Source organism: Lemur catta, chromosome 16 (genome assembly GCF_020740605.2).
Source record: "Lemur catta isolate mLemCat1 chromosome 16, mLemCat1.pri, whole genome shotgun sequence".
Classification (NCBI taxonomy): domain Eukaryota; kingdom Metazoa; phylum Chordata; class Mammalia; order Primates; family Lemuridae; genus Lemur; species Lemur catta.
In genome coordinates, this window is record NC_059143.1 from 1,659,202 (window position 1) to 1,674,597 (window position 15,396).

Consider the following 15,396-nt stretch of genomic DNA (forward strand, 5'->3'; position numbering starts at 1 on the left):
CCAAACGGCCTGTTCGCAGGTCATGTTTTTATACGCTTGCATTTGGGGGCCTTTGCTCATCCTGATCCAGTTTATTTCTCCTCCAATTCTCCTCATGGCCCCTGATACAGGGAATCATGCACAGGCCCTGGGACTGCAGTGATCCTCTGGCTTAAACCTGGTCACCAGCCTGCTGATCAGAGTTGTGCCTGTCCACAGACAGGAAACCCCAAGGCTTGCTGTACCTTTAAAGATGGGCTCCTGCAGGAGCATCTGTGGAACAGGTCCCTGCTGTGGCTTGTGGAGGTCTGTCTCCGGCCTGAGGGATAACAGGACAAACTGCTGTTCTTGAAACCGTCAGTCACTCTGGAGTTGTAGCGGACGCATCCCAGCGGTCGGGTTTGGGAAGTGAGCTGAGACATGCACGCATGTGCCCCCCAGGCCTTCCTGGCCCCCCACCCAACAGGTAGATGCAGGTCACACTGATGGCTCTGTCCTGTCCAGGTGGCCTTTCTTGTTCAGGCTATGAGTGCTTTAGTGACTCTGGGTCCCGGGAGGGCTGCTGCTCTGGGAGAACCATCTTGCGCGGCAAGACCTCAAAGCCCAGGGCAGGTGGGCTCCTCCCCCGCCCCTGGGAGTGGAGCTGGGCAGCAGGGCAGGAACCTCACTTCACTGAGCACCTACCTCATTCTGGCCGTTTGACCCACACACAGACTTAACTCTGATGACTACCCTGTGGGATGGGCTTCAGCGTTGCCGTTTCCCAGGTTAGAAGGCTGAGTGTCAGGGAGGAGACATCGCTAGTCCAGCTCCACTGCGAGTAGGTGGCAGAGCCCGGGGCTGATCTCCTGCCCACCTGGCTCTGGGTAGTGCGGTCTGCGCACCCGCAGGTGCCTCCTGTTCCGGGCACAGGTGCGTGTGGCAGTCTCAGGGGCACGGGCTTCCGGCCTGCAGCAGGGGGCCGGGGCTGGATGCTGGGCTGGCTACAGCCTCTGCTGGGAGGCGCCAGCCACGGCACCGCTGGGGCAGGGGCTGTGGGGCGGGGCACAGACTGGGACTTCACGTGCCTGTGGTCTGAGCCCTTTCCAGCTCTGCGTGCTGGGATGCCGTACGCTGGGCGTGGTGCCACAGCGGGTGACTCACAGAGCTGCGTGTTGAGTTTAACTGCACTCTCCTTAACTTCCAGAGAGTTGTGGGCCTTGGGCTAGGCCCCCAGGAGATGGGGGAAGGAGGATGGAAAGGAAGGAGAAAGGAAGGAGAGAAGGGAGGAAGGAGGGAAGGGAGAAAGGAAGGGTGCTTGGACACGTTCTCATAGCCCCCTGGCGCCCCAGCTGGGTTGATGAGGCCCAGAGATCTCAGTGGTCACCACCCTTTATGCTTCCTTCCTGCCTGTGGCCGGCTCCTGTCTGCCCCTCTGTCTCAGTCTGTGTCATGGGGCCCACTTCTGTGGGTGACCTCAAAGCTGGGCTGGGTCCTGATTGAGCTCCTCGGATCCGGAAAGCAAGGGCAGTGGGATACAAAGGGCCCAGCTGGCTGCCGTGAGGGCAGGAAGACCAGCCTGGATGTGAGGGTGGCCTGGCCAGCATGGACATGGTAGAAGGGATGAAAAGTCCCCACTAGGGAACACACTGCCTCTCAAGGACCAGCTCCAGTGCCACCGCCTCCAGGAAGCCCAGACCAGGCCCCAGAGGAGCCGTCTCTGTGTGCAGAGTCCCACTGCCCATAATGCCCTACCTGTCACGCATGTCTCCCCAGTCCCACACGGTCCAGCTGCCAGGCACCAACACTGGGGCTGGGGACTCAGCACCATGGCAGTGGAGGGGACAGAGGCCGCGTGGAAGATGAAGTGTGGTCCTGTGCACACGCAGCTTAGCAGTGAAGCACTTGGGCCGCCGCTGGGGCCCTTTGATAAGGGTGTGAGGAGAGGCCGCTTGAGCACACAGGTGGGGACTAAACCCAGCCAGGGAGAGGGGACAAGCAAAGACCTCTCAGACCACGCTGCCTCGTTTTTTTTTGTTATTCCCACTACACTGAGGTCAGGAGTGAGCGTGTCACACACCCTCAGTGTCCCCGGAGTCCCAGCACCTGGCACAGGAAAGACCTGTGCAAATGTTTGTGGGGTTGACGTAAGTCTGGAGTGACCAGTTCGCCCCAGTTTGCTCAGGACTGTCCCGGTTTTAGCACTGAAGGTCCTGCTTCCCAGGAAACCCCTCAGTCCTGAGCAAACCAGGCAGCCAGCCACCCTGACAAATCTGGGTCTGGTCTTGGCCCTGGCAGTCACTAACTTGGTGACCTTCAGCCAGGCTCTGCTACTCTCTGGGCCTCAGTTTCCCTATCTGCCCTGCTCAGGTGGGCCATCTGTGCTTTTGTGCTTTGCAGAGTTGTTAGAGCCCAGGCGCTCACCTCAAAGACCTTGTTAACTTAGGGGTGGGGGATGACCCTAGCACTCTCTGAGCCAGAAATGCTGGGGCTGGGGCCCAGTTCCCAGGGATCCATGGGCAGGACTGAAAGCACGTGCCCCGGCTCTGGAGGCTGAGGACAGAGCGTGTGTTCGTGTGCAGTGGCTTAGAACAGCAGAAATGTATTCCTTCACAGTGTTCACAGTTCTGCAGGCCAGAAGGCCAACGTCAAGATGTCAGCAGGGCCATGCTACCTCCAAAGGCTCGAGGGGGGATCCTTCCCGCCTCCCCCAGCTTCTGGGGGCCCCAGATATTCCCTGGCCCGTGGCCACATCACTCCCATCTCTGCCTCCTGTGTGTCCAAACTTCCCTCTTTCTATAAGGACACCAGTCACTAGATTAGGGACAGCCCTTGTCCAGTGTGACCTCAACTTAATCTCGTCAGCAAAGACTCTGTCTCCAAATAATGTCCCCTGTGCAAGCACTGGGTGTTAGGACTTGAACATACCTGTGCGAGGGCTGCAGTGTAACCCGCAGCAGCAGCATAGGCCCAGCCAGGCTCCCCAGGGTGGTCTGCACTGTCTGCAGTGGGTCTCGCTGTTCTGGGGGGCAGCCTGCAGGCGCACAGAGTGGGGCGCAAGGAGCCTGGGGACACAGGTGACCCCCATTCCTCACAGGCTGGCTTCACAAGCCTTTCCCTTCGGGCAGCAGAGCAAGAATGCTTTGCTTTTCTTCTCACCCTGAGTGTATCAGGATTGGCTCTTTAGCATCAAGAAAGACACGGGGTGACAAATTGTTAAAAACGTTAAAAATAAAAAAGTTGGCCACCGGACTTCAGAACAGATGATTCACTCCTGTCCCACACAGATGTGAGCACACACATGAACTGCGAAGGGAGAGATATTCACGGGTTGTCGCAACTGTGCGTCCTTCACCCAGCCCCAGCGTGAAGGACGTCTGACCCGGCAGGGAGGAGGCAGCCTGACAGGGTCACCGGCCCTGTCCCGCCCTTCTGTGGTTCCACATCGCCCCCAACAGAGTGCGCTCGTGAGCTGCACGGCGCATGAGGCCCCAGGCTCCGGCTTGCCCTGGAGTCTCCCCTGCCCGCGGCGTCCTAGGCTGCAGCACCCAGGGCCGGGTCCCTGGGGCCGGCGTCTGCTGGCGGGGCTGCCTCCCTGCCCTCGAGCCAGCGCTGCAGGGGCCGGCTGGGGCCGACTGCGCCCCTCCCTTCCAGGTGGTCATTCCCTTCTTCAGCCTGCTCATCAAGGACATCTACTTCCTCAACGAGGGCTGTGCCAACCGGCTCCCCAATGGACACGTCAACTTTGAGGTAGGGTCCTGGGACCTCGGTGGGACTGCCACCGTATCAGACAGGCCAGTAGCAGTTCCCAGAGCAGGAACACCGGCACCTAACAGGGGATTCTGGGCAGAGTGCAGCAGTTCACAGCCGACTTCAGGGCAGGATTACCAGCACCCCCCACTCCGCCAGCTGGGGAGACCAAGGCTCATGCACATGTGGCTGGCCACTGCAGGCTAGGCCTTGTGGCCAGTGCAGAGGAAGCAGCATCATTTCATCCCTTGGAGAGCACCAGGCCAGTGGGGTACACAGTAGCAACTGTGACAGGCTGCACGGGGCCCAGTGCACGGGCTCAGGGCAGGCCCTAGCGAGGGGCCCTGAGCAGCAGGGAGAGGCTGTCAGCCAGAGGCTGGAATGAGCACAAGGAAAGAAAGACACTTACTCCTGTCAGCTCAAATGTCCCCTCCTCCAGGAAGCCCCTCCACTGCCCAGGCAGAGAGAGCCCACCTGTCAGGGTTCCCACAGGAAAGCGGGCTGGACATCCCTTGCTCGGTCACCACACCCGAGTCCCTGAGCTCCTCAGAAGCAAGTTCAGCTGGTCCAATGTGTCCTGGTCCCCAAAGTGGGCCCACCCAGCACAAATGTCTCGCGTGGCTATGGGCTAGGCAGGCACTGGGCAGACAGAGTGCACGAGGCAGCAGCAGCACCCCCAGTCTGCAGGAAGGACGGACACTGCCCTCAGCAGTGTCACAGGTAGATGTGAGGCCCCACCCAGCCCCCACTCCAAGGGGCAGTAAGTCCTGGGCCAGTCGCTTGCTGCTCTGAGCCTCAGTCTCTCTCTCTCTGTAAAATGGGGCTCCAACCCCAGCCACACAGAGGGGCTATGAAAAGTAGATGTGCAGTGGGGCCCCCCAAGGGCTCTGTGGATGGGGACCACCGCACTGGCCTGGGCGCTTTGGCCTGGAGCGGCCCCCTGCATGGACACCCCAGTGGACCATCTCGTGCTGCCCTCAGGCCTGGCTGCTCCCGAGGGCCAGCGGAGCCGGGGCAAGGCCAGCCAGCAGGCGGTCCCAGGCGGCTCACACCCAGGTCCGCCCAGGCTGGAGGTGACGCAGAGGAGACTGGGCTTAGGCAAGACTGTAGGGGCCTGTGGGGCCCGGGGGCTTCCTCCACCAGTGACACCAGCACACAGCCAGGTGTGGGAAAGCCCATCTTTTGTCCTTCCTGAATTGTTTCTCAGAGCAGAGTCCAGGGGCGGGTACGGTTGCAAGGTGCTCATGGGGCCCTGGCCTCGGGGAGCGGCAGCAGGGGTGAGAGCTAGTTGCCAGGGCAGATCAAGGGATGCCACGGAACGGGGCTCCCACCAAGCACCACTGTGCCGCTATTTATTTAAATCCTTCTTAAAGTTGGCACACTGCTTAAAAATTAAACAAATGTATTTACATTATATGTAAGAGAATTTACTTGCATCTTATTTAAATGTATTTGCATTATTCTCTAGATAAACACGTATCACTTGCCATAAATAGGGGATAACCACAAAAATAAATGCAGTGAAAATAAAATATTCACTTTTGCTAGAGAAGGCTGTGGGCAAAGCCTGCTCCCTCCCTCACTTGCTGCCCGCCTTCCTCACCAAATCCCTGAAATCCTTCCTGGTTGAGAGAGAGGCTTTGCCGTGGCCGGCCACTCACCCTCACAGGGACCCCCAGGCACTGGAGTGCCTCCCATTCTGTGTCTCTGTGACCCTGGCAGAAATTTCTGGAGCTGGCCAAGCAGGTTGGAGAGTTTATCACATGGAAACAAGTGGAGTGTCCCTTCAAGCAAGACCCCAGCATCACTCACTACTTGTACACTGCCCCCATCTTCAGCGAGGACGGTAAGGTGACCCCACAGCTTCTCTGCCCCCTGGGCCATGAGACTCTTGGGTGGCCCCCTAGTCACCATGCATGGCCTCCTGCTCTGAGTAGGGATGCACCATGCCCACCTGTGCTGGCTCTGGGAGGGGACAGGGGAGGCTGCTTCCCCCCGGCTGGCCCACTGCCACCGCAGGAGCACAGGATGGGCCTGAAGAGCTTTGGGCTGGGACCTCAAGGACGCCTGGGGCCAGGTTCCTCCTTGGACACAGTTTGGACACTGCTGGGCATTGCAAATCTGGGCCATCTGTCTGTAAAGGAGGGGGGGTTGGTAAGAACCACCCTCCAGGGCTCACGTGGGGATGGCCTTGCCCTGGGCTGAATCTGCATGTGCAAGTGCGTAATGTACACTGGCATGAGGTGGGCCCTCTTTTCTCCAGTGTGCTATTAATTTCTGTCTCCTCCAGTGAATGAGCGTTCCCACATGATCATTTGTCATACAAATTTGTTTGCAAATGTGCTAAGTGGGTGTATGCCAGGATCCCTGTCTTTCAGGAAGCAGAAGTGGTAGGGAAGCAAGTGGCCAGCTGGGCTTGAACTGACTGTCCCTGCGGGGCAGTGTGGCCCATGGACAGCTGCTCTCACCGGGAGAGGCCCCTCAGCACACAGGAGGCCTGGCTCCTCACCACAGCAAGCATATTGCACAGTGACCCACACCCAAAGGCTGCCAAAAAAAAAAATTAGGGAGAGGGATTTTTTAATGATTATGCTTTTGAATAATTTCAACTTTGCCATTTTATTTTTTATATTTTGGAACTAGGAACTTTTTGGAGGAGGTTTCACCCATATCTGTACCCCCCAAGAAGCTTAGCTGCTGATGAATAAGCCCACCTGAACTGCTCCCACCGCAGCCAGTTGTGTGACCCCAGGCAGGCCACGTCCCCTCTGGGCTTCCCCTGCCACATCTGTAAAGTGGGTAATGAGAGAATCTCCTTCTCAGGGCATGGTGAGAATTACTCAAGTTGGCAGAGGTGAAGCCCGCAATCCATACTAGTGTATTAGTTTGGTGCTACAACAAATCACACAAATTTGACAGCTCAAAACAACACAAATTTATCCTTGTATAGGTCAGGAGAGTAGAGGTCAGAAGTCAGTTTTGCTGGGCTAAAATCAAAGTGTCACCAGGGCTGCTTTCTTCTGCAGGCTATGAGGGGAGAATCTGTTTCCTGGCCTTTCTGAACTTCCTGTGGCCACTTGTATTCCTGGGCTTGTGGCCCCTTCCTCCATCTTCAGAGTGTATCACTCCAATCTCTGCTTCCATCATTGCATCCCCTTCTCTCTGCTGTAGTCAAATCTCCCTCTGCATTCCTCTTATAAGGACACTTGTGATTGCATTTAGGGGCCACCCAGATAATCCAGGATAATCTCCCCAGCTCCAGATCCTTAAGTTAATCACATTTGCTGAGTCCCTTTTGCCACAGAAGGTAACATTCAAAGGTCCTGGGGATGAGGACCTGGGTACTCTGGGGGCCATCATTCAACCTACTATACTAGTTATTATGATGACTGTTGTCATTAGCCAATGAGCTCTTCATGGAAATTGGGCAATAATTTGTGTCAAAGACACATGAGGAGAGGGACAGGGGGAGTCTTATGGCAGGGAAATGAGGAAAGGGGGACATTTCATTCACTCCTTCAGTTAATGGTGTTTCCTGAGAGCCTGCTACATGCCAGGCAGCAGCTTGGCAGTGAGCGTACAGACAAAACCCTGGCCCTCCTGGGCTCCATTAGAGAAGAATAGCTCCCATTTTGACCTTCTCTTCCTCCTGTCCCTCCTCCCACCTAGCAAAGTGGAGGAAAGCAAGATAAGAGACATAAGACATATTGAGTTCCAACAGCGTTGGTTACAGCTCCTGACAGAAACATGATCCTGACCTCAGCTCCAGGCCTTCCCTGACAGGGCCTCCCTGGTGATCGGTCAGCTTGAGTCTCCTTGAAGCAAATGAAAAGATAGAAAGTCTCAATAAAGAAACAGAAGACATAAGGAAGAGCCAATGGAAGTTTTAGAACTAAAAAGTACAATAATTGAAATAGAAAACTGAGTGACTGGGATCAACAGCAAAATGATCGGACAGAGGAGATAATCAGTGAGTTGGAAGCTAGAACGTTAAAAATTATGCAATCTAAACAACAGAGAGAAAATAGACTGGAATAGAGACTCATCTGTGGGATTATAACGAAAGATCTCACACTCATGTCATCAGAGTCTGAGGAGGAGAGGAGAAAGAGGGCAGAGTTGAAAAAGTACTCAAAGAAATAATGGCTGGAAAGTTCCCACAGTTGGAAAAAACATAAACCTATAGATTTAAGAAGCTGAGTGATCCTGAACAGGAAAACCCAAAGAAACCCATACCAAGACATATTGTAGTCAAATTTTTGAAAACTAAAGAAAAAGAAACAAATCTTGAAAGCATTGGGAGAGAAATGACGCTTTACCAATAGGGGAAAAACAATTAGAATGATGTCATATTTCTCATCAGAAACCATGGAAGCCAGAAGACAGTGGCATATTTTTTAATTGCTGAAAGAAAAAAACTGTCAACCCAGAATCTTATGTTCCGTGAAACCATGCTTCAGGAATTTACTATACACAAATCAAAATGGAATTCTAAAAGCTGTTGAGGTAACCCACAGGAAGACAAGAAAAGTAAAACAGAGAAACAAAACAGAACAAACAGAAAATAAAGATAAATAAATAGAATGGCAGGCTTAAGCCCTACCATATTAATAATTACATTAAATGTAAATGGCCTAAATATACCAAGTAAAAGACAAATTCACAGAGTGGATTTTCAAAAATGCCCCAACTATATGCTATCTACAAGAAACTCACCTCAAATATAATGATATAGATTTGTCATGGGATGGGATGGAAAAAGATATATCATGCTACGATTAATCAAATGAAAGCAGGAATGGTGATATTAATATAGATAAAATCCACTTTAGAAGAAAGAAAATTACCAGAGGCAGAGAAGAACATTATATAATAGGCTCAGTTCCCCAAGAAGACATAGCATATGATATGTACCCACCAAACAACAGAACTGCAAAATTGGCAAAGAAAAAGCTGGTCAAATTGAAAGGGGAAATAACAAATCCACAATTATAGGCAGAGACTTCGGTACCCCTCTCTCAACAATTGATAGAACTAGATAGAAAATCAGAAAACACAAAGACTTCAAACAATACCATCAAACAACAGAATATAATCAACATTTATAGGACACACCATACAACTACAGCAGAACTCACATTTTTCCCAATTTCCCATAAAATATATACCAAGGTATACCATATTCTGAGCCACAAAGCAACCTGCAACAAATGTAAAGTAACTGAAATCACATAGAGTGTGTTCTCCGACCACAAGGGAACCAAATTAGAAATCAGTAATATAAGACAACAGGAAAATCTCCAAACACTTAGAAACTAAATGACACACTTCTAAATAATCCATAGGTCAAAGAGTCTCAAGGAAAATCAAACATAATGGAACTGAATAAAAATACAATCAAAATTTGCAGGTCAGAGCTAAAGTAGGGCTGAGAGGGAATTTGTAGCACTAAATATACACATTAGAAAAAATAAAATTTCAAATCAATAATGTAAGTTCCCACCTCAAGAATCTAGAAAAAGGAGCGAATTAAATCCAAAGCCAGTAGAAGGAAGGAAATAAGAGCTGGTAAGAGCAGAAATCAATGAAACTGTAAACAGAAAAAAATAAAATTAACCAAAGGGTTTTTTCTTTGAAAAGAACAATAAAATTGCCATCCTCTAGCAAAGAACTTTTTGACAAAAAAGAGAAGACACAACTAATACAATAGTCCTCCCTTAACCAGTTTCACGTTCCATGATTTTAGTTACCTGTGGTCAACCATGGTCCAAAAATATTAAATGGAAAATTCCAGAAATGACTCATAAGTTTTGTTGTGGTTTTTTGAGACAATGTTTCACTCTGTTGTCTGGGCTAGAGTGCCGTGGCGTCACCATAGCTCACTGCAACTTCAAAGTCCTGGGCACAGGCAATCCTCCTGCCTCAGCCTCCTGAGTAGCTGGGTCTACAGGCACGTGCCACCACGCCCAGCTAATTACAAGTCTAAGTTTTAAATTGCACAGTATTCTGAATAGCATGATGAAATCTCACATCACTCTACTCTGTCCCACCTAGGACGTGAATTGTCCCTTTATCCAGCACCTCCACACTGATACACCCCTCCCATTAGTCACTTAGCAGCTATCTTGGTCATCAGATCAACTGTCGCAGTACTGCAGTGCTTGTATTCAAGTAACTCCTATTTTACTTAACAATGGCCCCAAAGCACAAGAGTCATGATGCTGGCAATTTAGATTTGCCAAAGAGAAGCTGTACAGTCCTTCCTTTGAGTGAAAGGTGAAAGTCCTCGACTTAAGGAAAGAAAAAAAAATCGTATGTGGAGGTTATTAAGATCAATGGTAAGAATGAATCTATCCATGAAATTGTGAAGAAGGAAAAAGAAATTCATGCTAGTTTTGCTGTTGCACCTCAGACTGCAAAAGATAAGTTCTTAGTTAAGATGGAAATGGCATTAAAAGCCAGTGTAGGCCGGGTGCAGTGGCTCACGCCTGTAATCCTAGCATTCCGGGAGGCCAAGGCGGGAGGATTGTTTGACCTCAGGAGTTTGTGACCAGCCCGAGCAAGAGCCAGACCCCATCTCTACTAAAAATAGAAAGAAATGATCTGGACAGCTAAAAAAATATAAATATATATATATAAATTAGCCAGGCATAGTGGTGCATGCCTGTAGTCCCAGCTACTCGGGAGGCTGAGGCAGGAGGATCGCTTAAGCCCGGGAGTTTGAGGTTGCTGTGAGCTAGGCTGATGCCACGGCACTCTAGCCCAGGCAAGAGAGTGAGACTCTGTCTCAAAAAAAAAAAAAAAAAAAGCCAGTGTATATGGTGTTCGGTACTCTCCACTGTTTCAGGCATCCACTGGGGGTCTTGGAATGTATCCCCTGCAGAAAAGAGGGACCTTCTGTGTCAGAAATGAAACGAGGGATATCATTAAAGACTCTGTACACATCAAAAAGATAACAAGGGAATACTACAAACAACTCTACACACATAAATTTGACAATTTAGATGAAACTAATCAATTCCTCAAAAAATACAAACCATTACAATTTGCCATAAAATAGGTAATTTGAATAGCCCTATACCTTATTAAAGAAATTAAATTTGTAATTTTAAAACTCCCAAAGATGAAATTTGAAAACTCCAGGCCCAGATGGTTACACTGGAAATTTCTACCACATTTAAAGAATTAACACCAATTCTTTACAATCTCTTCCAGAAAGTAGAAGAGGAGGGAACTTTTCAATTGATTTTATGAAGCCCGTTGTCTTAGTCAGTTTGAGCCACTATAACAAAATACCTTAGACTGGGTTATACTGGGTAATTATAAACAGCAGAAATTTGTTTCTCACAGTTCTGGTGGCCAGAAGTCCGAGGTCAAGGCATCAACAGCTTTGGTGTCTGGTGAGGGCTGCTTTCTGCTTCCAAAATGGAGCCTTCAAGCTGTATCCTCCCACGGGGGAAGGGACAAGTGCTATGTCCTTATGTGGCAGAAAAAGCAAAAAAAGGGCCAAACTTGCTCCCTGCAGCCCTTTCATAAGGATACTAATTCCATCTGTGAGGGTGGGACCCTCATAACCTAATCACCCCCGAAAGGCCCCACTTCTTAATACTGTTGCATTGGGAACAAAGTTTCAACGTGAATTTTGGAGAGGACAAAACCATTCAAACTATAGCACCAGTTTGCCCTGAAACTAAAATGAAAGACTGTGGAAAAAAAAAAAAGAAAGAAAATACAATACATAGGTGTAAATAAAACATATATAGAACGTACAGGACCTGTACACTAAAAACTACACAATGCCAGTGAAAGAAGTCGAAGGAGATCTAAACGAAGACGTGGTGCTCATGCGCTGGAAGAGGAACACGGCGGATGTCATTCTCCTCCCAGAGCCTAAGTTCAGGCTGAATGTAATTCCTATCAAAATCCCAGCAAGATGTTTTGTGAGATGTAGACAAGATGATCCTAACATTTATATGGAAAGACAAAGAACTAGAACAGCTGAAACAATTTGGAAAACGAGAGTTAGTGGGAGGAGCCAGTCTACCTGCCGGTAAGGCTGCGAGCCACCGCGAGCCAGATGCCAGACTGGGCAGCACTGAGGGAGGGTGACATGTGGCTCACTGGGACAGAATAGAGGACCCAGAAAGGGACCCACACAAATATGCCAGGAGATTTTTGCCCAAAGTGCATAAGCAATTTAATGGAGGAAAGACGGCCTTTCCACAAACGGTGCCGGAGCATGTGGACATCCACAGACCAGAAACTAAGCCTCGTCCGGGCCTCACGCCTTACGCAAACGACTAACTCAAAATGGATCCCAGACTTAAGTGTAAGATGTCAACCTGTACAACTGTGAGGCAGAAAAAACAGGAGAAAATCTATAGGATATAGAGCTAGACAGAGAGTTTCTTATAACAGTAAATATGCAACTATTGTATGACCCCACAATTGCACGCGTATTTATTTATTCTAGAAAAATTAATACTCATGTTCACACAAAAGCCAGAACCTGCACACCAATGTTTATAGCAGCTTTTTTGGTTATGGCCAAAGACGAGACACAGCCCCGTCCTTCAGTGAGTGAATGGTTAACCAAGCCATGGCACGGCCATTCCACGTGCTGCTCAACTGCCGATCCTGCCGCAACGTGGGTGGAGCTCCAGAGTTACTCTGACTGAAGAAAGCCAGTCCCAAAAGGTTGCATTTATACAACTTCCTTAAAACTATAAAATATAGAAATGGAAAACAGATTGGTGGTTGCCAGGGGTTAAGAAAGGGGGGGTGGGGAGCAGGGCTTGTCTATAAAAGGGCGACAAGAGGGTGATGAGGTTGGCGATGGGTCCTTTGGCGAGGATGGAAATACCCTGCTTCATGCCTGTGGCAGTGAGAACCTCCTGGCTGCAGTTCATGCTAGACTGTACGCGCGGTGGCTTTGCCGGTGGCTACCACTGGGGAGACTGGGTGAAGGGACACAGGGTCTCTGTGTTAGTTCTTACAACTGCACATGAATCTATAATTGTCTCCAAATGAAAAGTTTAAACTAAATACAGAGAGCAGGTCAGGCTCTGGGTGTAGAACAGGTTATTACCATCAACCATGATTGCATAATTTCACTTTGTTTTTTGTCTAGGTCTTTATTTGGCTTCTTATGAAAGTGAGAGCCCAGAGAATCAAACAGAAAAAGAGAGGTGGAAATCTTTACGGTGAGTCTGCGTGCCAGGACAGGGTCTGGGGGCTGCGTGGGGCCAGGACAGGGCCGAGGGGTCTCAGAGAGACCTGCGTCATCAGCCTCCTGGGAGCCTGGCCAGCCCATGGGGAGGAGGCAGGACCAAGCCAAGGTCATGAGGGTGGGTGGCGGAACTCAAGTGCTGGGGTGGGGAGAGGAGGCTGAGCCCCCCCAGACCCCACAGCTGGAGGCCTCTGTGGGCAGTCAAGATGCACGTCCCAGGGCCAGGGACTCCCAGTCCAAATTTTTATGCTGCAGTGAAACACACACACCTCCTGCTTGTTCAGCATGTTGACACGGCCAAGGGGAGGCTGGAATGTTCCATCTCAGTGGGTTCTGAGGACTGAGCTACAGGGATTTGTGGCAGCCCTGGGGCGGGAGGCTGCCCGCTGAGCACTGAGCGTGCAGAGCAGGCAGCGGCGTGTCGGGGAGAGCGGCGGCTGCAGGCAGCAAGCACCGGGCTCTCACGCTCTCCCGCACGCGTACATCTGCAGAGCTGCCATGCTGGGGAAGACCTGAGAGGCGGCGAGCTGAAGGAGAGGAAGACGGGGAGGCAGCAGAAGCCGCTGCAGCCCTGCCCAGCTGGCCCCGTGGGCAGAGGCAGAGGCAGAGGCAGCGCCTCACTGCTTTGCAAACCTCAGCTCCGTGGCCTGACACCTGCCACAGTGGCCACATGGGCACAGGAGACCTTTTGTGGGACCTGTGCCCTGGCAGGGCCCAGGGCATCCAGCTACCTCGGGGACACCCTGCCTTCAGGACCATGGGGTCATGTTGCTGGTCAGTCTGTCTGTCCTCGGTGAGGACACGGCACTGCCCCAAGGGTCAGGCAACTGCAGTCTTGTGCTCTCACTGAGTGACATGTGCTTCTTTGGCCAGCGCCCACAGTCTGTCACCAGGTGGCTTGGCAACTCCGCAAGTGCAGCAGGCATCACAGTGTGACGGGAGGTGCGTGTGTGCCAGCTCCGAGCCCGCCCAGGGCCCCACAGTTCTGTCGGTGGACCCGTACCCCGCCCCTCCCGGGGGGCGCACACCCTCCCCTTGTGGATCCTGCTGGTATCGGGGATAGCTTTCTGGTGATAGCTGTGAAACAGGTCCCCAGGACAAACCGGACTCAGGGTCGACGTGTGTACATTACAGTCCTGTCGCCCATCCCCTCATAAACGTCAGTCGCTATGAACACACGTTCGCACATCTGGCGCGTCCGTGTCCACACCATGTCCCTGACCCCAGGGCCTGAGATGAGCTTCGGCTGGAATGCTGGGCACGTTCTCAACTCGGCCCCAGGAACGTTGCAGCCATGGTTTGGGTGGCCTTTGCCCTGCCCCAGCCCCCAGGCCGAGCTAACACAGCCTGCGCGGAGTGGGTGCTGAGTTGACCTTGGGGAACAGATACTGACAGCCCTGCCCGCGCCAAGCACCTCCTGTGCAGAGTGTGGGTGATGAAGCTAATTGGGGTCCCTCGGCCACCAGGAGGCCCTTGCCATGGCCCCACCCCGCCTGTGTTCCCAGCCCCTCATGAACTGACCCAGGGAGCAAACCAGCTGAGGAGCAGCGAGACCCCGCCTGACACGTGACGAGATCACCTAGCCAGGAGGGCAGGGAGTGCGCTGTGCACCCCTCTCCTGGGCAGGGCCTGCTGGGTGGGAATGGGGTGGGGAGGGGGCATTGGGGTGCGCTGAGCCAGCCAGGGACTTGGGTCCCAGCAGGGACAGGCAGAGACAGGGCAGCCAGCAGCCCCAGGCCCCAGGTGCCTTACCCGACTCAGGGAATTCTGCCTGGTGATGCCAGCACCTCAGCAAGGCCCGGGAGTGCCCAGCAGCCTGGCGGCGGCACAGGGAGCTGCCCACGCGGGTCAGGCGGGATCTGCTCTGCACCCAGGCCAGCGCCCTGCCGCGCGAGACCTGCGTCTCCTCACACCTCATCCTGCTTCCGACGGGCGCCTGCGCAGGGCCCTGGGCCCAACCTGAGGAGTCCTGAGGGTCCAGGAGCTGGCTGGAGCCCCCTCTCCACCCCATCCCTACCCCACGCCCTCAGTCCCTGGCACCCCTCGGGCCACGTTAGGAAAGACCCACTGCGGAGGTAGGTCCGCAGGGCCTATATCTGCCCCCGGGGGCGGGGGCATGCAGCACAGGAGTGAGGCTGGGCCTGGAGACACCCGTGGGGTTCTGGGGGGCCTGGGGCGACTGTCCCTGCCGCATGCAAGCCCTTGCCCAGCCCCAGGCTCCTCGCTCTCTCCAGGGCCAGCCCTTGTCACCACTGTCACCCCCGCAGCCACAGCAGAGGCCCAGCTATGTCCTGCCAGTCAGCAGCCTCCTCCCCAGCCGTGGGAAGCATGAGGAAAGGATGATGGAGAAAGCAGCGCAGCCCCACCCCGCCCCCCCATGACTGGACTTGCAGCGAGAAGACCAGGAGGCAGGTCAAACCCTGTCCGTGTCGATAAGAGGAGGGCCCAGCCCCGCTACA

The 15,396-nt window shown here is 52.5% G+C and overlaps 1 protein-coding gene across 2 annotated transcripts in view; it reads left to right on the top strand.

Moving 5' to 3' along the window:
* The window catches only part of RASGEF1C (RasGEF domain family member 1C), a 107,455-nt gene extending 94,002 nt beyond the window's left edge, over positions 1-13,453 (top strand). For both annotated transcript variants that reach the window (XM_045527715.1, XM_045527716.1), the window contains 4 exons: positions 3,613-3,708; positions 5,431-5,554; positions 12,839-12,911; positions 13,429-13,453. In XM_045527715.1, coding sequence (XP_045383671.1) covers positions 3,613-3,708; positions 5,431-5,554; positions 12,839-12,911; positions 13,429-13,453 — 318 coding nt within the window. The remainder of the gene's footprint in view (positions 1-3,612; positions 3,709-5,430; positions 5,555-12,838; positions 12,912-13,428) is intronic.
* The last annotated feature ends 1,943 nt before the right edge of the window (positions 13,454-15,396 follow it).